Source organism: Columba livia, chromosome Z (assembly GCF_036013475.1).
Source record: "Columba livia isolate bColLiv1 breed racing homer chromosome Z, bColLiv1.pat.W.v2, whole genome shotgun sequence".
Lineage (NCBI taxonomy): Eukaryota > Metazoa > Chordata > Aves > Columbiformes > Columbidae > Columba > Columba livia.
In genome coordinates this window covers 83452778-83477025 of record NC_088642.1, presented here as the reverse complement: position 1 = coordinate 83477025, position 24248 = coordinate 83452778, and the positions used below count along the sequence as shown (strand labels likewise).

General features: G+C 39.3%; 1 protein-coding gene across 10 annotated transcripts in view; it reads left to right on the top strand.

Annotated features, from left to right (window-relative positions):
* The window catches only part of MCTP1 (multiple C2 and transmembrane domain containing 1), a 275168-nt gene that overhangs the window by 117265 nt on the left and 133655 nt on the right, over positions 1 to 24248 (top strand). For 8 of the 10 annotated variants that reach the window (XR_010469182.1, XM_065046966.1, XM_065046965.1 and 5 more), the window contains 4 exons: positions 4841 to 4983; positions 8415 to 8494; positions 9053 to 9161; positions 15646 to 15684. Coding sequence is in view for 9 of the 10 variants with exons in the window: in XM_065046966.1 (XP_064903038.1) it covers positions 4841 to 4983; positions 8415 to 8494; positions 9053 to 9161; positions 15646 to 15684 (371 nt within the window). In the remaining variant the exon portion in view is untranslated. The remainder of the gene's footprint in view (positions 1 to 4840; positions 4984 to 8414; positions 8495 to 9052; positions 9162 to 15645; positions 15685 to 24248) is intronic. The other 2 variants (XM_065046968.1, XM_065046967.1) reach the window with 1 other exon arrangement.

The following is a 24248-nucleotide window of genomic DNA, read 5'->3' as shown; positions in this document are numbered from 1 at the left end:
TATCTAAATAATATAGTAACAGATGCATTATATGTTATTAATGGTTTACTATTAATAGGAATGCACAATTAATATATAGAAATTATATAATATTTGTGAAAATAGTTGATGTTGTTGTTATAACAGATAGAACTAAACCTGGTCTTGGACTTCGAGGGTAATAAGAAAAGTTTTTATAAGTGTGTATGTGTTAAAAGGAAGACTAGGGAAAATGTTGGCCCTCTGCTGAAGGAAAAAGGATCCCTGGTTACATGGGGTATGGAGAAGGCTCTGAGCAACCAGAGCTGGTGAAGACGTTCCTGCCCATGGCAGGGGTTGGACTGGATGAGCTTTAAGGTCCCTTCAACCCAAAAAATTCTGTGATTCCATGATAAAATATATTAAAATTGGAACCCTGTGGCATAGAGCAGTGGTGGAGGTGGCTTGATGTGGTTCAGCAGGACTGAGAGAGAACCAAGTTTTGGCCTCTGCTTTTCCTTTCGCCCTCCAATTAAGTGAAAGTGTTACTGGAAGATCGCATGGCTGATTAATTTTTGGGTTGTTATTTTTTAAATCTTCTTGTTCTTTATACATATACCTTTAAAATTTGATGGTCTCCCTTCAAGGAATGGGAGAGGTCTGTGAAGGCTGTGGGGCTTTTAACTAAGAGGACTTAATGAGTTCTCAGCTTTGAAGTAGAGATGGATCAATGCAAGCTTAGTGGATTTCTACCTTCATAGCACAGAAACACAAACACTGAGGTTTTGCAATATATATTATAAGTAGAACTAACATTTGACTCACCCTGTGTCACGATCCTCTCGGTGATGGACTCATTGTGGTTCATTTACCTTGATCTCAGAGTGCAACATTAAGGCAACCAAAAAGCCAAGGGGTTATGATTCAATCAAACAGTGTTACTTTATTAATTTGTCCGTAAAACGGCACAAGATAGAGAGTAAGAAAAAGAAAAATAAAAAGAAACGGGAAGAGTAGAAGTAAAGATGGGAGGTGAGGATGCATTTACCACCAGTCGAGCTTCAGAGCTGTCCCTCTGGTCTCCGGTTCCGTAGAGTCAAGCCGGTCCTCCGTTGTGGTTCAGGATCCTCTGGTGGGAAGATCTTGACAGCATCCATTCTGGAGTCATCTCTTGTGCTTCTTCACCTCCCCTTGCTCCCATTGTTTTAGGCCGTTCTCCACCTTGATTTTGCAACCCAGGCTTGTACTGTGAGGGCTCGAAAGATTCACGCTTTATTTTGCCAACACTTACATGTCTAGCATTAAGGGGTCTCTCTCTGGTCCATTGGGTGACCTCAGGGCCCTTGGAGAGCTTCTGGCCATGCTCCTTTTCAATGGCCATTGTTTGGGGGAGCAGGTGGGGGGCAGGAGTGACTGAGGCTGCAGGTGAGAACACATCTTCTGGACGGCAGCTGTTGTCCCTGGGTCAAAGAGACCCTCATAACAATTGACTTTTAGGAGGCGGGGGCTGGTTTGGCTGAATCAGCAGGCAAGGTCCGTACAGGAGCCATTGTTAGTAGCAGCCCCGCCCCGTATTGGAGAAACGCGTGCAACACAGTGCTTCTCCTCGGGCCTCTCTCCAAGTCATTGTCCATGCATTCCTTCTGTCAGGGCCTCAGTTCCCTCAGTTCTTGATGGTGATGTTCAGGCAAATACTGCTCCATCTTCAGGCCGACTCTCACACGCTGCTACTAAATTTGACACATAAAAGTGAATTAATATTAAATTATTTGACAGCTGGATCTGAACTATTCATTGGGTATGTATCTCACAACAATGGTTTATACCTATTTCAAATTTCAAAAGAGTTTTTGAGATTTGTGAAGTCTGTACAATGAAAGATGATGCTCAAAGGCCATCCAGCTGCACTTCAAGACAACAGTAGGGAAAATCACTTGGAGAATTATGACTCACGGGGGGATGTATTCCTGGAATTACTGTGGTTGATGTATGGGTGTCCAAGTTCAAAGCGTTCTTCCAGTTTCACAAAATGAATTCAAACATCTGATCTTTGCCTTAAAATGCATCACCGCTACTTGAACAACCAAGGAACAAGTTACCTGTGCTAGATCAAATATTTTTACCCCTCTGTAATTCTGCTCCAGTGATTTCAGAAGGGAATGACTGTAACCCCGTCACATGTGCGGTCACAGTTTTCCACCGCTGCAGTTTTTTGAAAGGGATGTATAATTTTAGGAAAAGAGTACTGACATCTTGTGGCTGCATGAAATAGTGCAAAGAGCTTTTCTATTTAGAAGAGCATAGAATGTTGCAGTTCTGACAAAAGGTAATCACTGCATTTCCCAGCACATGTAAACACAGACCTGTAGAATATGCAGATTTCTCTCATAAAAATTTTTTGAAGTAAGAAAAAATAAGTCTGTTTTATAATTCTGCTGTTTCTTATGAAGATGCTATTATTATTCATGTTAGAATTATTGTTTATTTTAAGACAATCTTGGGTCAGTTAGACTCAAATATTACAAGGGCACAGAAACAGTTGACAGAGAAATAGAAACATGACTTTCACTAAAATGAATTTCATTTATGTATCAAACTGGCTTTTTGGGGAAGGTATTAGTTTGAATTCTCTATTCAGCATTTTTTCTTTTGTGTAAAGACTTAGCTGTATTTTTTTTTGCAATCAAAATACTCAAGAAAAGATGAGTAGTGTTTCTTCAGCCCCCACAGAGGTTGTGGTTTCATGAGGGTGGTTGCAGCCACAACTTCTGTGTCTTGCAGTTGTGCTCCAGAACTCATCCAGATGAAGATGGCAGGTGGACCAGCTCCCAAATCCGTTTACTGGCCATTTCCCAGGATGTTGGTGCAGGGACAGTGATGAGCCCTGTGGATGCTCCTCCCAGAAGCAGCGACATCTCGCTCCAGCTTGAGCATTCGTCAAGGGCCAGCCTCACGCTGCTCAACCACTGGTCTGTGGTGGGACCACCAGACACAAGTGGAGGAAGCATTTGGCCACTTCTGTCACATAATCCCAGAATGTCAGGGATGGGAAGGGACCTGGAAAGCTCATCCAGTGCAATCCCCCCATGGAGCAGGAACACCCAGATGAGGTTACACAGGAAGGTGTCCAGGCGGGTTGGAATGTCTGCACAGAAGGAGACTCCACAACCTCCCTGGGCAGCCTGGGCCAGGCTCTGCCACCCTCACCAGGAACAAGTTTCTTCTCAAGTGTCTTTCTCAAGTTTCTTGTCCTTCTGAAGTTTCTTCTCAAGTGTCCTTCACCTTCCCCTGGGTTCACTCTCTGTCACTGTGCTGGTTTGACTGAAAGTGAGTTAATTTTCTTCATGCAGTTAGAAACTCCTATTTTGTAGCTAGCACAGTCATTGTTTAGATTTGGTTTGAGAACAAGAAGATAACACTTTGGGACAGAATTAATGTTGTTCTTAGGGCAGCTTTGCAGTGCCTTTGAGGTGGAGCCAAGAGAATGTCAGATCTTGCTGTTCTCTTGATTGGTATGGGAGCCAAGGACATTCTGAGCCCACAGGTGTGGAGCAGCCGGGGAAGGGTGGTTTCATGAGGGTGGTTGCAGCCACAACTTCTGTGTCTTGCAGTTGTGCTCCAGAACTCATCCAGATGAAGATGGCAGGTGGACCAGCTCCCAAATCCGTTTACTGGCCATTTCCAGTATGGGAATTTGGGAATTTCAGATGGGAAATTGATGGGACAGACCCATCATCGCCAGTCAGTGCATCATGAGTTGAGGTTTGGTTGTATGAAATTGGACCTCAGTGTGGTAATGGCGATGTAGCAAATCTCAGCACGAAACCTTGTGGCTGAAGAAAATGATTGTATTTTATACCAAAACTGGTCTTAGTAATTTGCTGTCAGGCTCTCACACCCGCATACTCACATTCTCGAGCACAGATGTGCTGTTCAGGTTGCGCGTGACAGGGAGGGAAGGGTGTCAGCCAACATCCTCCTCGTATCCCCAGGGTTCCTGCCACTGGGGTGACCATGTCTGTGCTGTTTTGGATATACCACTTTGGCAGTGATTTACCTCCCAGTCTTGCCACACTCTGTGCACCACCAGGTTTTTCTTTGCTGTCCTTTGTCTCCCCGCATGAGTGTCTTGAGAAGAGGACACAGATGTGCCCATGGATGGCTGAAAATCTCTGTGTCCCCAGCACGTGCCACCCCAAGGGTCCTCCCACCAGTTGTTCCTTCTGACACTTCCACACCCACATCCCGTTCATTCTCTCTTCATGCCATGTTTCCTTCAGGGTTGTCTTTCTGGTCATAGCTGGTTGTTATTCAGTTGTATCGGGGTGCTTAGAGCTGTAGGTCATTGCTGGAGGACGCATGTGAGTGTTGTGGTCCGACTTTGGACTCGATTTGCTCATCATGAGTGCTGTAGGAAGTGTTTGTGGAAGGGAGAAGCCTGAATGCAATAAGGTCCATGAAAAGTCACACTAGTGGTGTCAGTGGAGCCTGTGGCTTTTCAAAGCCATATAATAATTAAACTAATATTTTTGCATAAATAATTTTAACTTCATAATCTAACCTCAGTGATTGCTTTAAGGTAAAAACCTAATCCTAATAAGGACACAATTCTGTTAATGAAAGACTAAACAGCAATAGCCAATATTTCACATGTGACTTTGAGTGTGGATTGCAAACAACAGATGTCAACACAGTGAATTTCCTGAGTATTGACACTATGGAAAATAACAAGTTGTAACTATTAAAAAATTATTTCCTCGGCCACTGCTTTTAATTTGACTGTGTGTAGAAATTACATTTAGTTCTGTCCAAGGTACTTAAGTCTCCATTGCCTTAAGGTGTCACAGGGACATAATTAACAGCATATATGTGTCTTTAACAGGAACCAGTGATCCATATGTCAAGTTCAAACTTGGAGGAAAAGAAGTATTTAGAAGTAAAACAATACACAAGAACCTCAATCCTGTGTGGGAAGAAAAGGCTTCCATTCTTATAGATAACCCAAGGGGAGACTTGTACATAAAGGTGAGACACCATCTGACTTCTGTCTGTCAAATTACAACAGAAGAGTTATTGAAATAATTCATATTTTGTAATTCTTGTGTACGGAAAAAAACATTGTTCAATAGTGCATTACTAAAGACTAGAGGTGAAAATTATTTGAATTAATTCCACATAATGATAATGTCAACATTTCAAAACGAGAAGGGTGAATATTTTAGTTTATTTAAGGCTGTAATATTTTATACTTTTCAGGTTAATTTAAGAATTTACCAAGACGTATGCTAGGTTTTGTGGGTTTTTTCTATTTGTACCTGAACACAATGAGTTTGCTTATATGTTTTGTAATGCTTTATGCTCTTTTTTTTTTTTTTTTTTTAACATTGTAACTTTCCGTATATATCACAGGTCAGGATGATTTTGTAATAATAGAGTGATCCTTTGTTCTGAGATAACAGATAGCTTGAGTTTAAATCAAAGAGAGGCCAGCAATGCCCAGAGCAGTTAGAAACAGTGCCACTAGTACTTCTTAGTATTGGAATGGACATTACAAAAAGTGTGATCATTATTTTATAGGCATGAAATGGAAAGGCACTCTTCTGGCCCCAGTAGTTTATGGTAATCCACACCCAAGAGTGATCCTTAATTGTGTAAAATAAAGTAGATATATGTTCTAAATATGTTATAGGAAAAAATACAATTTTAGGATTCTAATTAGAATATACATGGGTCCAAAATACTTTGAGACAGACTGGAAACTTAAGTCTTACCTACATAATCCTTTAGTTGGTCTGAAATGATACAATGCTTCAGATCAGTATCAACTTTGATCTCAAATAGAGGACAAAAATTTAAACTGAAATATGGAATTGTAGATTTTTTTTTTTTAGCAGATGAATACCCCTTAATCAGCCTTTAAATATTGGTCTGTACCAAATCGCATGTATTCTGCACAAGTAAAGCATTCATATTTAGAAAAGCACAAATTTAATTATAATTCTCAATTGGCGTTTTCCTCCCTGTATTAAACTTGGTGACTCATAATGAATGAACATATGCCCAACCCTGTGATAGAAATAAGCAGATTCAAAGAAGGACACTTACAATATAGCTACCTGTTTCATTCATGCCAAATATCAATCCTGTAGTAGGATCACAAGGGAATAGGTTTGTGTATTTGTGTGGGTTTTTTTCCTAGGAAGAGTGTGTCAGGTGGTATAATCTCTATCCGTATTTGTATTCTGAATGCACTGTGCAAAATATTTCAGGTTTTGTAGCTTGTTCACATATTCTAAGACACAGTTGAATTGTAGTATCATAGAGTCACAGAATCATGGAATGGTTTGTGTTGCAGAGCCCTCTCCAGCTCCCCCAGTTCCCCCCCTGCCATGACAGGGACATCTTCACCAGCTCAGGGTGCTCAGAGCCCCGTCCAGCCTGGCCTGGGATGTCTCCAGGGATGGTTCACCCACCAGCTCTCTGGGTACCTGGCACAGGCTCTCACCACCCTCAGGGACAACAATTTCTTCCTCATGTCCAGCCTGAATCTCCCTCCTTTAGTTTAAAACCATCACCCCTTGTCCTGTCACAACAGGCCCTGCTCAAAAGTCTCTCCCATCTTTCTCATGGGCCCCTTTTAAGCACTGAAAGGTGCACTAAGGTCTCCCAGAGCTTCTCTTCTCCAGCTGAACAGCTCAACTCTCTCACCTGTCCCCAGCAGAGCTGTTCCAGCCTCGGATCATTCCCGTGGCTCCTCTGGCCCCTCTCCAGCAGCTCCATGTGTGTCCTGTGCTGAGGACCCAGAGCTGGACCAGCACTGCAGGGGGGTCTCAGCAGAGCGGAGCAGAGGGGCAGGATCCCCCAAACCTGCTGCCCACGGGGCTGGGGATGCAGCCCAGGGCACCATTGGCTTCTGGGCTGCGAGCGCACATGGCGGCTCATGGCCGATCTCTCAGCCCAGTGCCCCCAAGTCCTTCTCCTGGGGCTGCTCTCCATCCTGCACCCCAGCCGGGACTGGTACCGGGGGTTGTCCCACCAGGGCAGGACCTGGCACTTGGCCTTGTTGAACCTCATGGTGTTCCCATGGGTCAACCTCTCCAGCTTGTCCGGGTCACTCTGAATAGATCTCGTCCCTCAGATGTGTCAACTGCACCAAGTCAGCTGAAAATATTTATTTGACGTTTTCACCATGATAATTTGTAGGGAGAGAAAACAATTATATTTTTCAAAATGAATTAAGATGTCATCATTTATTTTCTATACCCCCTAGAATGAATTTTAGACAGAGAAAACAATGGAAGTACCCTCTGAAGTAAATTGATGCATATGGCAGTTGAGCTCAAATAGTTGCATTCAACCATTTGAGTCCCACAGCAATGCTGTAGACATTGGGCTGTGGGGTTTCTGCTACTGCTGTCTTAGCCCAGTCCATATTAAAGTATTTTTGGAAGATGAACAGCTTTAACTCTAGTAGATTAGTTGAAGTATTGATATAAAAATTGAAGACCTTGAGCCTAGGCCTGTCACGTCTCAGTCAAATGTTATCATTACTTGTTCACAAGCTTCACTCTTACTGAGACCTGAAGGTATATTCTGGTCCTCAGAAATTCTAGTGACAATATTTGCCAAGGAACTTCAACTTACCTAAAATTTTGATTTTGATAATTGACATTTCCCCATTTTTATTTTTGTAATTTTGTGTCACAACTTTTCTTGTGCTGCTGTCCACCTTTTTTGTTTCTTTCTCTCCAAAAGCTGTCCCTAATTTATTTTTTGTTCCTCCTTCTGACTTGGGAAGGCATAATTCGTTCTGAAATTATTGATACTCTTCCACATAGTGGCTGCAAAGTCAGTAAATTTATCTGAATGCTTTCTCTTTCAGGTGGCAAGTTAACAGGCAGCATGCTCATAGCAGAGTAATCACTGTTTCCTTACACATATCCATTAAGTTTCTGTCTTAGATTATAATATTTTGAAACCCTAGAAACTTGTACAGCCTACAAAACCTAAGATGTTATCACTCCTAATACTGAGGAAAATGTTGTAATAATGCAGCTTTCACAATCATGTCCCACCCTTCTCCTTGTATTTTGCGCATTTGCTAAAGTTGCCAATTAATGTACAGCAAATCAATCATTCTGCTTAATTTCAGTTATTCTTTTTGTCTTCCTTCTGTTAGTGCCTATGTTTATAAAAATTCTTTAATCATTTTTATAAAACTGATGGTGTTCCCATAGGCAGTCTAGGAGCATTACAGCCCTGTGCCTGTGCATTCTGACTATTACATAAGCAGCTCCAAACTGCCAGAAAGTCACAGGTTACTCTCTGATAGTCCTGGTTTGACATGTGAAAAACATGTGGCTGGTTTCAAGAACCATTCATAAAGCAAGAAAATATATTTTTTTTTTAAAAAAAGTCCAATACTGAAAAATGCACTTACCTTTTGTTCATCTTAGGTCTTTGACTATGACTTTGGACTTCAAGATGACTTCATTGGTTCGGCATTTTTGGATCTCACTTCATTGGAATTAAATAGGTATAGCACAAACAAGTTTACAGAGTAATTCTTTGTGGTTGGCTGCTAATATCACATTTGTGGAAGTGCAAATAGAACATTATGCTGGAAAATAATTATATAAACCTGCAGTACATAAACCTAGCTGAGGAAAAACACTTATGTTTAGGGAATTGCTGTAATATGAATGCTAATATATTAACTGATCATGAACAGTGTTCCTTACAGTGTCTATGGAGAGGTTAGCTTTATAACTATTTTAATCTTGTTTTTATATTATCTTCATTCATAACTTTACCACATACTGTTTAACTTTTTTTCGTGTTTCTTAATCCATTAATACTACAGTTCAGATTTGATTAATTCAGTACATTTAAGTACTTAATACAGATTAACAGTATTTATTATTTATTTATGAGTGTCTAGACTGCAGTACTTAAAAGCAGAACTAGGATAAATTTGTGACACAATTTTGAAGTAGTTGTATATAAATGCAGATGCCTTTAATTCTCATAATTCAGAAATTTCATTATCTGAGAGCCTGAAATAAAAATAAATGTATATATCTTTGCCTCCTAGGCAAACAGATGTTACCTTGAGACTGAAGGATCCTCACTACCCTCACCATGATCTTGGAAGTATATTATTGTCAGTTCTGCTGGCTCCTAGAGAAGAACAGCGAGAAGCGGTAATTTTAAGTATTTTGATATGTCATCACTCTGTTCTGTGGTTGGATGACTTAAAGCACAAGAGTAAACCACATGTTCTGAGATTCATGTGATTTTTCCAGTTCTTAAAATAACACTGAACAACGTTTCTGGTATAGTACAGCATACTTCACCTGAAGTGGATCCTCCCTGAGATAGCACTGACGGACCCAGATGAAACAGAGCTGTTCAGACGTTTCAGACAAAGTCAGTTGCAGGTGAATGGTGCTGATTAATATGGAAAAATATCAATAAACCACTGCTGAAGAATTTTGAATCTAGTGCTGCCATCTCTTGATAAGAGTGTTTGAATTTTATTCCACACTGAAAATCAAGAAACTGGAAGAAAGGTAGTATTTCTACTTTTTGGCATCTAGGGATGAAGTACTATTTGATAGCTTACAATTTTATGACCAGGTTTCAATTACAGAATTGTGCAGGTTTCTACACTTGTTGTAATTCTCTCATCAGTCTTAGTTTTCTGAGGTTCTTTGTTGTAAGTGAAAATAGTTTCAAATTTTCTACATAGTGTTAATTGTGATAAATTCTATCTCTAGTTGAATGTATTTTATGAGTTTTTTGTCGGTTGACTTTTGACTCAAGCAGTGGTACTGCAATCATGCAGAAATAAGAGAGATGACATCTTGCTCAGAGGTTGTTAAATAATGCATATTCCTTCGACTTCAGAGAGGGCAAAAGAAAAGTATTAATGTTTAAATTTTCCATTGATATGATCAACTATATATATATTTTTAAGAGCATATATGTTTGTGTATGCTGCAATGTGGCACATCATCCTGTTTCATACCTGAGGAATGTTTGCGGGTTGTAATATTGTTCTTTTTGCACTTCCTCCTAGCTGTTATTAAATAAACTTATAAGTCAGTTATTGGAGCTAAATGTTTTATTATGACAGTGGTGTAGAGTTTTGAAGATAGGTTTCTCATCTGCTAGTTTTCTTCAGGGCATTGGAGGAAAACGGAAGTAACATGCAGAAAGCTTATTTAAACAATGCATTTTTCTTTCTTTTTTTGCAGTATGTTTGTCCAGACAACTCAGAATACTATCTTGCAAATTTGCACTACAAAAATTTTTATTGCTTAAGTTGAAAATATTTCATTCTAGGACTTTATTTTTTGTGTGTATTTGGTAAGACCAGCATTTCTGAGTAATCGAAGAGTACTGGGAGTGTCACAGACTCGCTGGATAGCAATTTGTTTTATATCCAGCTGGCTGGTTCTAATAGGAGGAAGAATTGTTTTTGTAGTCTTATGTATTTCATCATTACCTTTCTATTTTGGAAGCTAACCCTTTTAGTTTAGCTCAAGTGGCCAGTTTTTCTTCCCATTCATTCCCATGTTGTTATATGGGACTTCATTCTGAAAATGCCCAAGATTTAGACTAAGATTCTGATTCCTAATCTGAAGTTTTAGATTTATTCTTAGAAATCAGTCTTCTCAAGATACGGATCTCAGTGCAGAGATCTTCTGATGAAGTTGCAGTCAAGTCAGAGAATTTATGTCACAATGCAGGGAAGATGAACTACAAAATTAATATTGGGTTGCTGTGTATGAATGTGTCACGGGTTTAAAAACTCAAGGTGCAGTTTTATTCAGTCACCACATGTACTCATTTATTTATTAGATTTCATTTTCTTTCTAAGAAATAGATATATTACAAAATGTGTTGCTCTATTTGAACTGTCATACTTGGCTGTTTTTAAAAGGTCTTGTAAAATGAGGATAATTTTTATTGAATTTAATATGGCTGAGATCAATACATTTTCAAAAGTCATATTAGGCAACCAAGGCTTATTCTTGTTCACTCTGGAAATATGCACCATATAAAGTAGTAGTTAAAGCAACTCTTACATTCCCAATCTGTGTAGTATGCTGTTTGAATGATTACTACTTCCCTTCCCTTCCCTTCCCTTCCCTTCCCTTCCCTTCCCTTCCCTTCCCTTCCCTTCCCTTCCCTTCCCTTCCCTTCCCTTCCCTTCCCTTCCCTTCCCTTCCCTTCCCTTCCCTTCCCTTCCCTTCCCTTCCCTTCCCTTCCCTTCCCTTCCCTTCCCTTCCCTTCCCTTCCCTTCCCTTCCCTTCCCTTCCCTTCCCTGCCCTTCCCTTCCCTGCCCTTCCCTTCCCTGCCCTTCCCTTCCCTGCCCTTCCCTGCCCTTCCCTGCCCTTCCCTGCCCTTCCCTGCCCTTCCCTGCCCTTGCCCTTGCCCTTGCCCTTGCCCTTGCCCTTGCCCTTGCCCTTGCCCTTGCCCTTGCCCTTGCCCTTGCCCTTGCCCTTCCCCTTCCCCTTCCCCTTCCCCTTCCCCTTCCCCTTCCCCTTTCCCTTCCCTTCCCTTGTCTATAGACAGGTAATAATTCTAATAGTATACTCAAAAATTTGTAGACAAAAACCTTTGAGTACCTTTAAATATGCTTCAATGACTGCTGCACAGAAGTCATAGAAACACTGTCCCCTCACGACACAAGCTTTTTTTCCTGTCTTTGCAAATTTTCTTAAATCCTGTAGGTATGATATCCGTATATATCCTACATTTCAGAACTGTATTTTCTTCTGAATAAATTTTAGTTTGTTCAGATGATAATTCTGAATTATTTGCGTGTATTACCACATATAAACAGTGTAAAATTGTTAAATCATCAAGCTGAAGAACTTGGAAATTAAGTACTAGTACTTAAATTTCAGGTACTTTAATTCCAGGTACTTTGAGAGTTTATTAAGATCATTGGGGAAATAAAAACAGAGGAATAACTTCAACACCAGAAGTCCCAGCTTTCCCATGGAGCCATGTAAGGAGCTTTGTGTCTGATTCTGTATTTTAGGCAGCTCTGTAGCCATAATCTGGACCCAGCCCTGTTGAGCAAGACTTGCTGTTCATGATGTCTCATTCGGTAGCTTTTTTTATGCTGATTAGACCTTCCAGGAAGATACTTTCACTGCCCTAATTGAGGTGACTGAGAGCATTTTGGAGATTTTGCATTGATGTGCAGATAAATTCTTTTGATAGTGCATTTGTGAAGATGGAGGACAGGTCGTGTAGCAAAGTGTTTAATCGGCGTATCAAAATAACACAGTTGTGCATTACACAAAATGCATCCTGCCGCACCGCGTGAGAAATATTTGCACTGCTGGAGGATGAGTTACTCCAGTTGGAAGTTTGGAGTTAAACGGTACAAAATTGGGGGCCATGTTGTATATTGCTGCCTGTCTCTGAGAGATGTGTCATTACCTATGATTTAAAAAATAAGCAGTCAGTTTGACAGAGTAGTAGTTTATTTTGGTTTGGGTGGAACTGTCTTTTGTGAAGCACTGAGGTGCGCAAAGAGGTAAGAGAAGTCGATACACACAGGAGCATTTTCTTTCTTCTCTTTCTGAAAGAAATTCTGACAAAATGCAGATTTTCTGTGTACTGACCAATGAGATATTCTTTAGGATTTATAGCTGAAAGGTCCCGTTTCCTAGGATCAAAACAGATTACGTCTTTGGATTCAGATATCAATTCAGAATATTAACATACGCAAATGTATGTATAACCATATTATAAATTAAGTAACAGCCTCGGAGAGGGGAGCATTTTATCTTTCAGTCCTGTTTGACTGCGAGAAATAGGGCTTAAATAGTTTACAATTTGTGTTTTTCCAATAGCATATACTAGTTTCTCAATTAAGAGCACACTATTTGTTTTTCATGGTACATATTATTGGAAGGAAATGCAGAAGTAGCCTGTGCTTATCATAGAATATTAATGTCAGAGTATGGTCAGGTGAACAAAACAAGATTTCTAGCAAATCTTGTATATAAGTATCTTTGCCTTTCATGACCTAGTGCTTGCTCTAAAGGTATAAATATGTGAACTTTTAAAGGTTTCGTAATTTTCAAACTATGTACATGAACAGAAGTCCTATTCTTTTGAGTTTTGGCAACTGAAGGCAATATGATTTGTTCTGATTTTTGAACAATCATAAATTGTAAATGAAAAATGATGAATGAATTATTCTAGTACAACTGTAAAAATAAGAGTGTCTTTAGTATTTGTGAAAAGTACAACCTATTTCCAGCCTAACACAATTAAGTTGCAATAGCACTAGTTCCAATAATTCAATTGCTCCGTGTGGTAAATAATATTTGTCCTTTACATTAATGAAGCATTTTTATTATTACGCTTTGAGAGATAGCTTAGATAGCTAGTGTAAACTAAGAAGATGTTAAATAAATAAATATGGGAAAAGTAAGTATATATATAAAAATGTTAAAAACCATGAGCTCTAAAAATTGTTGTTATTTTTAACTCTTCTTTTAAAAAAATAATGTGTTTATGGAGTAATTAATTTCTGCTTTTGATGACTAGTTTAAAAGAAGTCAGAACTAGCAATGACTTGATTTTTTTTCCTTAGACATTCTCTTGTTTTATTCCAACAGTGTTCTATTAATATTTCCCTGTGGCTACCTGTGGTGCTGAGCATGCCCGTGTGCCGTGTGTAATTGCACGTGTGCTGATTAAAAACGTGTACGCGGTGTCTGCAGGTTTTGTGTGTGTGCCATGGTGCACATGGGTTTTTCTGGCTCTTTCCCCTGCAGAGTTCAGGGCAAAGATTTCGCCCTCTACGCAAAAAACTGGTAACTTGATAAGAACTGTTGCATGGGGGCCAGCAGAGATTGGGGACGACTGTTACACTGCTGCCAGCAGCCTGAGTGTCACAGAAAATGGAAAATGGAACATATGAATGCTACTTGGATGTTGTTATTTAATGAGAATGAAATTCATGGCATTGTTTTTTTTTTCCTTAAATAATTTGTCCCAAATTATGCTGAATATATTTTTTTGCTTCATATTAAATTATTAACAATGTTAATATGTTTCGATTTTCTTGCTATCTTAAACCTTATAATGCAATTATTGTTTTTTCTTAAACTTGCCAGAGGGGTAATTAATAGCATCATAGAAAAGAAGAATGACAGAGACGGACTCAGGGCATGCAATATTTTCAGACTTAAAAGCTCCATGCAGATCATCCATCCTATTCTGCCCTGCGCTATGAATTTGTATTCTTGGCTTCTAAGGATGGTGATGATGGCATCGGTGTATCCTGCCGCAGCTGCTGGTGGTGCTGATGCACTCAACAAGTATGGCCATACGTTTCGATAGCTGCTGCTCAAATTAAACTGAAAAAAAATTGAAATAACATTTGATACGTGGTTAATTCAGCTGTTGGCCATATTCTCTTCCTTGCTCAAGGTGGAGCTGAGTTTGTGCTCAGGCTTGTAGTTGTGTTAAGTGAGTTAAATGGCTTTCTCCAACTTCATAAAATGATTAGTATCCACGTATATTTTCCAAAGCCACAGTGCTAAAATTATAATAAACTTATCATACAGCCTTTAGGCTTGAACTGTCCATAGCCACTTAAAAATTTTCCTCAGCAGCTATTTTTTTTTCCTTCCTCAGAAAATGCATCTATTTGATGAATTTCTGGATATTTCAATAATACAAACCCTAAATATTTTCTCCCTTTTTTCCCCACATAATACTTTTAGTGCTTAGCAAGGAAAATTTCAAAATTCATATCCATTATCTGAAAAAGAAAGTGGGCTTGCAATGGTTAATAAAAACTAAATATGATATTTGTTTTTCATACAATTAATGGCCTTTGATTTATTCTTGCTCAGTGGCAACAGCAGGATGCTAAATGTTTTTAGACTTTATAAATTAATTTTTCCACATTTCCACAAAAATGCCTTAAGCAAACAGTTGTGTAAATTGTCCTCCTCCTTCTTGACCAGCATGTCTCTTTTATTTAACTATTAAGAATCTGTGTCTGTGGACACCCCAGCATGTCAGAGCATTGTCTATAGCAGTGCTGAGGTTTTACAGATTATTTAGGTAGCAGGGCGGGTCTCCTGTGTTTGAGGTTCTTTACACAGTCAAAGTACAGAGATTTTTCCATCCAAAGTGTACAATTATTAAACCAAACAGCTATTCTGCTGTGAAACTCATTAGCAGCGGCAACCTTAACAATTTAGTAATAGATGCACGTTGTCCAAGGAACCTTATGCAGGATTTCTCTTTATATGGCTACAGCGGTGAGCTGAACACTACTGTTCCAAAAAATTGGAGTACATTAATATTAGAAAAACCCTATCATTGGAGTATCAGTCAAAATTGAAGTCTCTATCACTGATAGCACATTCAGTTTTTCATTTGCTTATCTAATTCTTTCTTCTAAAAAACAAAACAAAACAAAAACCAAAACAAAACAAAGGAAAAAACAAAACCACACACAAAAACCAAAACCACCAAAAAAATAAAAACGAAGGAACAATTATAGCTGGGTACAACTGTTCTTGTTGCTGCTTCACTCGTAGTGCTGGTTCCGTGTGGGCTGTCCCACTGGAGACGTTGCCCTCCTCTTCTGTATTGCAGAGAAAAGGTAATTAAAATGCTCTATTTTATTTTCAGACAATGCTAATGAGGAAGAGTTGGAAAAGATCAAGTAAGGTAACTTTTAGCATGTGGTCTTCCACCTTTTTTTTTGTTGTGTTTGTTTTTTTTAACCAAACATGCCGTGTAGGACTGGAACTCTGTGGCACAGGATTATTTCTCCCTCAGATTGTGTTTTAACAACATTGTTTTGTGTTCCATCAAATCAAAATCGTGAAACGGTCGAGCTTCCATTGTGATCATTAAACCTTCCACTTTGTCACAGCATTTTAGCCTATCTTGAAGTCATCAGCTTCATATAAGTGTCAAGCATCCGGATTGTTTTTCTAAGAACTTTAATTTCTCGTGCATAAATGGTTTCCTTAAACCTTGTTAACAAAGATTTCACACCAAAAGGTAACTTTTAATTTTCCTGTTACTTACCCCTCTTGCTGATGGGGTTTTGTGCGTGGAGGTTCTCACAGCGGTGCTTCTCAAAGACTCATTTCCCTGGTGGCTCAACATATGCAGAGAAAGAAAATGTGTATAGTTTCTGAGTAGTTTTCTGGCCCATCTTGCCTGATGCTGCTTCCAAGTTGTAAGCCTTCTTATTATTTGCATAGTTAAAGAACACAATTAAAATTTTTCCCAGTCTTGGTAGGTCCGGTTTTTGGTTTTTTTTTGAGATATTATCATGTAAAGGTGGGGAAAACTAAATAACTTTATGGAGTGATGTCACTTACTTTGTAAAGTGATTTAGTGATTTACTTTTCTAGCATACTGATGCAGCAATCTAAACAGAAGGCTGTTAAACTACAGGGTATAGTTCGTACATAGCACTCACTGACAAATGTTTGCACAGTATTTTTAATGTTAAAAAAAAAAGAGGAGGGTTCATGATTCTTGACTTAGGGATGGGTTTTCACACAGTTTGCTTGTGCGGTGCAGAACAGTCCTCAGTCTCTATTTTCTTCTTGAAATCTGTGAAGCAAAGGTGCTTGCTGAAGTGATGATGACGTGCAGTATTTTGATTCATTCATGTAACTTTTCCTGAAATACCTAATTCACTCGAAATTCTGCAAGGGTGGTGAAGGGCACAGCTGTTTCACATCATGAAAGTGACACGTTAACTCCTGATGTGCTGAATATATTCAACGACAATTTGTAAAATGAGTTTATTAACAACTTTCTGATACTTTAAATTTCAAACTGACAGAAGCATGAGCTTTGATAATCCTGAGTGAATGGCACAACAAAATAGTTGGTAATTCTTCACAGCTGTTCAAGAGAATTATTTATCTATGTTCTTCTTTGTTACATTCATTTAATAACATTTCATTCATCAGTTGCCATTTTTGCAAAGGGGCATATCAAAAGATTTGGCAAGTAGCAAATGTATTAATTTAAATATTGCATTTTTCTACATTTATCTCAGCTGAAGTAGTAATTTTACCTAGAGATATAATGCATGTACTACACCTTACATGTGCTGTTACATGTGATTTATATACAGAATTATCTCAGATAAACCACAGGAGCTCATTTTCCTTGTGGGGCTTTTCCAGAGTTCCGAATATTTGATCTGCTGTCAGGAAAACAAATTTTAAAACCTATTTTTCACAAATAATTCCTTCAAATGTTGCTGTTCTCTGGTGTGCAGAGTTATCAATATTAAATAAGACATCATTTGCAGATTTTAAAAAATGCCTAGAAACAGAAGCTTAATGCTATTAGATAATAAAGTGCTCTACGTGGAATTCTTCTTCAGGAAGTGTCTTACACTCCTGAGAGCTGAGAAAACACGGAATACTAAAATTTTTTAGAGATATCACTATAAAATTTCCTAAACCTGCTTTTTTAGCTTGCTAGAGTCTTCACAATGGCACTTCCAGTAAATGAATTTGATTGTACATGATTTTTTACTTCTTAAAGTTTATGTATTTGAAGCCTACCTGTTCTGTAACACACGTATCCTGACGTTCAGATATCGCAGTGCAGACACGGTGGCATTGCTTATGTTCATGAACTGCGTTGCCTGCATATATTTCCTTGGGTGTGTATTGTAGATGTGAAAAGAACAGTAACTGATATTCTCTATTATGGTATCCAGGTACTTGCAAACCCTAATTCTGAGCCTTTACTCCAAATATTGCTCCCGCTATGCACCCTAACAATGAAGTTATGGTCTCATGAAATACTCAGATCAATGTAGCTGTGCATTTTATCTATTTTGTGTGTAAACAAGTGTTTCCAAACACACCAGTATTGTAAACGTCTGTTAGCACCGTTGCAAAAATGCGACACCACTTTTGCTTTCGTTGTTAGGTTTTTTTCTTCTGTCGCCGTTTTTACTTTTCCCTGTCTTGTTTGTTTTATGCCAGACATACTCTTCATCAAAATTCATGGGAGCCAGATCACTGCTCATGCTGTCTGGGTTAGAGGGAATACTCATCTTTCACTGAATGTATCAAAAATCAAATTCAAGCAATTTTGAAGTCAGAGTGTTTATGTTCTTGTTCTTTGAAGAGGAAACTCAAACCTCCTGTCCTCAGTGGCAGGAGACTCCCCGTGGGCTATTTAAAAACAAACAAAAAACCAAACTAACTAACTAAAGCAAAACAAATCAAAAAACACCTTCTTCTGGGAAATTACAATTTGCATTTGATTTCAAAATGGGTGTTTAATTAAAGCAAACCGGTGATGATGAGCTCGCAGATGAGCTGTTTGCTGCATGGTCCGGGAGGGGAAGCAGCTCCATTTCTACCACCACCTCTCCAGTAAGATACATCACACCTCAAGTAAAGATGGAAGGGGATTATTCCAAGTTTCTTTCACTTTTTTTATGCTCCAGGTTCTTTGCTCAATAACCTCCGTATGCCTGTGCCTCCATTCTTGTGCTTCGGAGTTCAATTTGTTAGATATTCTGTGTGTTAGCAGGCAACCCATGCAGCAAAAAGACAGCACTTGTGGGGTCTGAACAGTCAGTCACTTGTTCAAACCAAATCAGGGATATTTTTTAGCCTTATTTTTCTTTTTAAAAAGCCATTGGAAAAACTTTGACCTGTGCAAAACGTCTTTCTGCCTGTGGACCTGACCTGTTCTGCTCGTGTGGTTCTCCACATCCACCACTGTTTTCTCTTTGCATTAATACTTCTGCAGACTTTCCTGATGTATCTCATTCTCTGGGTTGAGAGAAACAAGCTACCGGCTTCTCTCCCACTTTCTAAACTGTCTGGCTACCAGATCTAATTTGGTAAAACAGTCCTTGCAGTCCAGGTATAAAAGGAGCACAGAAAAGCCCAAGCCTGCAGGTGACGTAGTTTATTACTAATAGTGAACAACTTATTACTAATAGCGAGCACTGCCTATGACAGTGAGATAAATAGTGCTAGTTGCCGAAGTGGTTCCCCTTACAAAATCCTTGAGGTGCAAACTATGATGAGAAAAAAAACTTTGCCATTTCCAGCACGGCCGGCATAGACAAATTGGCAAGCGTTGTTTTCTCTTTTTTACTCTGGCTATGAAAACAACAACAAAAAAATCAGTTCTGATTTCTTGCTAATTCTCTGCAGCACAGAGACGTAATCAATAGCTGAGGAATGGGTATGGGAAGGCTGCCTATTAAAATGCTGGCAGCATGAAACTGAGTTAGAGATGCATGTGTTGCTCTCTTTCTCCTCGCCGTTTTTGCTCAGTGCAATGCTGTCAAAAATAATTCTAAAAAAAAAAACCTTAAAATTTTCTGTAGTGTTATTAAACCTAAAGCTGATAGCAAAGTAAAGAAGAGACTGTTTAAATGCACCAATTTTCTCATGCAAAAATAATGTTCTCTTGAATTAAGAACTTCCTTTTCATTCTTCTCCTAGCTTCTAATGGTGAAATTCCACTGTTTTGCTGTGCCTTTGCTACTATCATTTTTAAAAGATGAAAATCTTACTGCTTCTAGCACTTTCTAATGTGGTGTTTAACTTCAAAATCAAAATCATAAATACCAAAGCTGGGGTCAATGAAGCCGCAATTATAATTCAGCACTGACAAATATATTTTCCAGTGAAAATCAAAACTTTCCCTTGATTATAGGTGGAAATGAGAGAGGCAAGAGCCTACATACATTAAAGAAGAAAAAAAAGCACAGCTGTTGTTTGATTGGTTTTGTTTGTTTGTTGAGTTTTCAAGTAATTCTCCCTGCATTTGACAATTAATTTTTTGCATTATCTTCAGCAGAAGCCTTTATTTGGATGCCGTCTCTCAAACAACATTTTCTTTTATATAGAGCAGGCAGAACTTTCTTTTGCATCGAGGGTAATGAAGGCAGAGCTCGCTTTGAAACCTTTTCCTCCCTGTGCTGAGTGGGACAAATGCAGGTGAAAAAACATAAGATAATGAATTTCAGGAGATAACAGGAGTGTGTCTGGAAGGTGAGGCTGATGGTGAGGCAGGTAGCATTGGTGGGCAGACCGAACATCACTCCCAGGATTTCAGGTGTCTGGGATATTTAAAAATCTACCTATGCACAGTATAGGTGTGAAAAAGACAGAAAACAGGATTAAAAGCCTGAAAAACTTGTCTTCCTGCCCTGAAGTGGAAACAATGACAGCTAAATTGTGTTTGGCAGGTGTTTGTTTTAACTCGTCGTTAAAAATTTGCAGTGATGGATATTCTACAACCTCCCCAGAGAGATGGTTCCAGTGCTTAACTACCATTTCCATTAGAGGCTGTTTTGTTGTTTTGTTTTTGTTTTTTTCCTGGTGTCTAGCAGTATCTCCCATGGTGCAAATTAAGCTAATCTCTTCCCACAACATAGATGGATATGTTTTATCACAGCAATTTCAGCACAATTTATACACACGTTTTAGAGTAAGTCTGAAAAAAAATGATCCTTTGAAATATATATGTGTGTGTGTGTATATATATGTAATTCAGAGGAAAGTTTTGGGTGCTCAAATAATAACAATTAGGAGCACATAAGAGGGAACAACACCAGTAGTATTCGGAATGAAGTTCTACTGTGAGCAGAAAATGGGTCAGAATGAATAGTGGGAGAAGCTAAGCCTGGTGGGTTGAGTCCCACTTCTGCCGTAACAAACAGTTTCCACACAATGCAGATTTACTGGCCATTCGCAGAGAAACATGACAGGAAAATGTATTCTGGTTTCATTCGAGAACCTTTGTAAGCATCATTGTGTTCATAGTCCTGTAGGACAATGAAGCGAACGGTCTAAAATGAGAGCACTGAGGTCCGATACCTGCTAAAAAGTTCTGGTGGTTTATATAGGGCGCATACATTGTGCCAATCAAGGCAGCAAGTATCGGGTTTTAACACAATAATTGAGAGGAACGCACCTCACCTTAGTTGCCATCTTCTAAGCTTTCCAGGGTAGAAAATGTTTGGAAATTAAGGTTGGTTTGATCAGTTGTCAACATCTTCACTTTCTTCTTACTTTACCAAAGAGGAGTATGGAAGTGATCAAGCTCTGTCTAGCATTAATTACATCTTCCAAACAGAAGGTGAGTAATTTTTGCCTTGTAGGCAACAGTTGCCCTCCTGGTTGTGGAGTTGGACCATAACCCTGGTATCTGCTGTGTTAGGTTAATGATCCTGTAGATACTTGTGGGGAAGATGGGTAACCCTCTGAACAGCGTTTCCTGATAGTAAGTTATCTTGAAAATTTTTGACCAGCTCAGGCAGAGGATGAGTGAGGTGCTATCTCATATAAATTGTTTATTTCAACGAATCACAGAATCACAGAATGGACGGGGTTGGAAAATCCCTCAGAGATCATCCAGTCCAACCCTTGGTCCAACTCTAGTCCATTGACTAGATCATGGCACTAAGTGCCATGTCCAATCTCAGTGTAAAAACCTCCAGGGCTGGTGAGTCCAGCACCTCCCTGGGCAGCCATTCCAATGCCTGACCACTCTCTCTGCAAAGAATTGCTTTCTAATCTCCAGCCTCAATTTCCCCTGGCAGAGTTGAAGCCCATGGCCCCTTGTCCTATTGCTGACTGCCTGGGAGAAGAGACCAATCCCCACCTGGCTAGAACTGCCCTTCAGGTAGTTCTAGAGAGTGCTGAGCTCACCTCTAAGCCTCCTCTTCTCCAGACTGAACAAGCCCAGCTCCCTCAGCCTCTCCTCATAGGTCTTATGTTCAAGTCCCTTCACCAGTCGTGTTGCTCTTCTCTGGACCCGCTCCAGCACTTCAATCTCTTTCCTGAACTGAGGGGCCCAGAACTGAACACAATACTCCAGGTGTGGCCTCCCCAATGCAGAGTACAGGGGAAGGATCACTGCCCTTGTCCTGCTGACCACGCTCATTTGGATACAGGACAGGACACCATTGGCCTTCTTGGCCACCTGGGCACACTGTTGGCTCCTGTTGAGCTTCCTGTCAATTAGTACCCCCCAGGTCCCTTTCTGCCTGACTGCTCTCCAGCCACTCTGTGCCCAGCCTGGAGCACTGCAGGGGGTTGTTGTGACCAAAGTGCAGCACCCGGCACTTGGCCTTGTTGAACTTCATCCCATTGGAATCAGCCCATTTTTCCAGTCTATCCAGATCCCTCTGCAGAGCCCTCCTGCCTTCCAGCAGGTCGACACTCCCTCCCAACTTGGTGTCATCAGCAAATTTGCTGATGATGGTCTCAATCCCCTCATCTAAATCATCAATAAAGATGTTAAACAGGACTGGACCCAACACTGACCCCTGGGGACACCACTAGTGACTGGATGCCTGCTAGATGCAGCCCCATTCACCAGCACTCTCTGGGTACTCCTGCACTCCTGGAGAACTAATTAATATACTTACTGACTTTATTCACTATTTCTATACGAAGAAATAAGATTAGCTCTCGTTTTCCTGTGTAACTATTGAAACGAAGGTATTTTAATGACGACAGTACTTTTTACCAAAGCATACTGAGAAAGAGCTCTGTCAGAAATGTGGTTCATTTCACTGAAAATTATTTTCATTTGAATGTCTGCTCTTGCCCTTTTCACATCTGTGGGACAATTGTCATCAAACTGAAATCAAACATGATCACATTAAACTGGCTACATTAAGAAAACATCAGAAAAACCCTTTGAGTGCTTTAACTTAAGGACAAGCAGGGGAACAAGTGATTTGGCATCTATAGCCAAACACAGTAGGGGAAAAGTTATTTAATAACTATTTGCTAAGACCTACAAAGTCGCAGTATTCCAGTAAAACCTGGAGGAAAACATAAGATGTCACCTTCTGTTTTACACCTTCTATTGTGTTTCCTATTATCAACAACAAGTTTAGGACTGGGAATACTAGAATAAACTAAAATGTAACATTAATTTTAATTTATACTATTAATACATGATGAGCTGTTTCAGCGTGACTTTGATCAATTGGAACCAATTTCTTCCCAGAAATGATGACACATTAGTCTGAGTTGCAACAGGTCATGTATAAACTAAATCTAAAATTATGTTACCATCCCAAAGTTACACCTGAGAAGCTCCTTTTGATTAATTATATTTGGTGATTAAAGAGTTTATTTACTGCCTAAATCAAGTGAATTAAAGTGATTTTCATTTGCATTTAGATAACTATTTTTTATAATTGAGCTTTGGAATTTTTTGCATATACTTTCAAAAGGAAAAATGAAATTTATTAATATTTTAAAGATGGAAGAATTGCAAAATGTAATGCTTTCAGCTACTAATTGCTGGTTTTAAAATTTATTTTAGAAGCTTTCTTAAAAATATGTTTGTTTCAGTTACACAAGCTAAAGTGCTGAAAACCGTGGCCTTATTAACTGATGCTTTTATGCCCACCTCAAAATATCTCACGTGGCTCTCCTGTTTTGTCTTTTCCTAATATCAAAATTTTAATGAAGTATTTTTTGCTGTTTTAAAATTGAGACAAATGCCTTTCCACTTGAATCAGATGCCTCGAGTAGAGAATAAAATTGGAAATAGCAAATCATGGTCTAAGGATTGCAAAGACCAGCAGAAGTGTAGAGTTGTGGGGTAGTTCTTAATTGAAAGAATTTGCAAACAGTTCCATCTTTCAACCAAAACTGTGTGGAATTTCAGAATAGAAGGTAGAATTATTTGGTTTGGGGTTTTAAGCAGAATCTTTTTAAGACTGAGAAAATATTTGCTTTTGTAAGCCATGAGGCTCTAGATGTCATCTTATCAGCTGTAAATAATGCTTGATGGAAAGCTGCTAAATAATGGAATAGAGGTAAAAAATGTCAGAATAGATACAATTGTTTGTTAGACATCTGGTTAGAAAAATTATGCAAATGTTTGGTGAGGCCTATATTTGCATTACTTGTATGTGCATGATAACAGCTGAGAGGTTTAGCAGTCAGAGCAGCATTTCAGTGTGGGGCTGTTTTGTGGAAGCACCAGGAGGTTCTATCAGGTCTTGGTGGCCACTGTCCCCTGTGTGTCACATTCACGTCAGCATTGGGGTTGTGGTGCCACTGGTCACCCTGGACGGTGACAACATCTTCAGGAGACCCATCCACTTCCCAAGAGGAAGATGATGGTGAAGGCGGGGATTGCACTGACACAGCCTCTGTGACAATTCCTGCCAGCACTCCATTCTCTCGTATATATATATATATATATATATATATCAATATTTCTGCCCTTTTCCAGAAAATCTA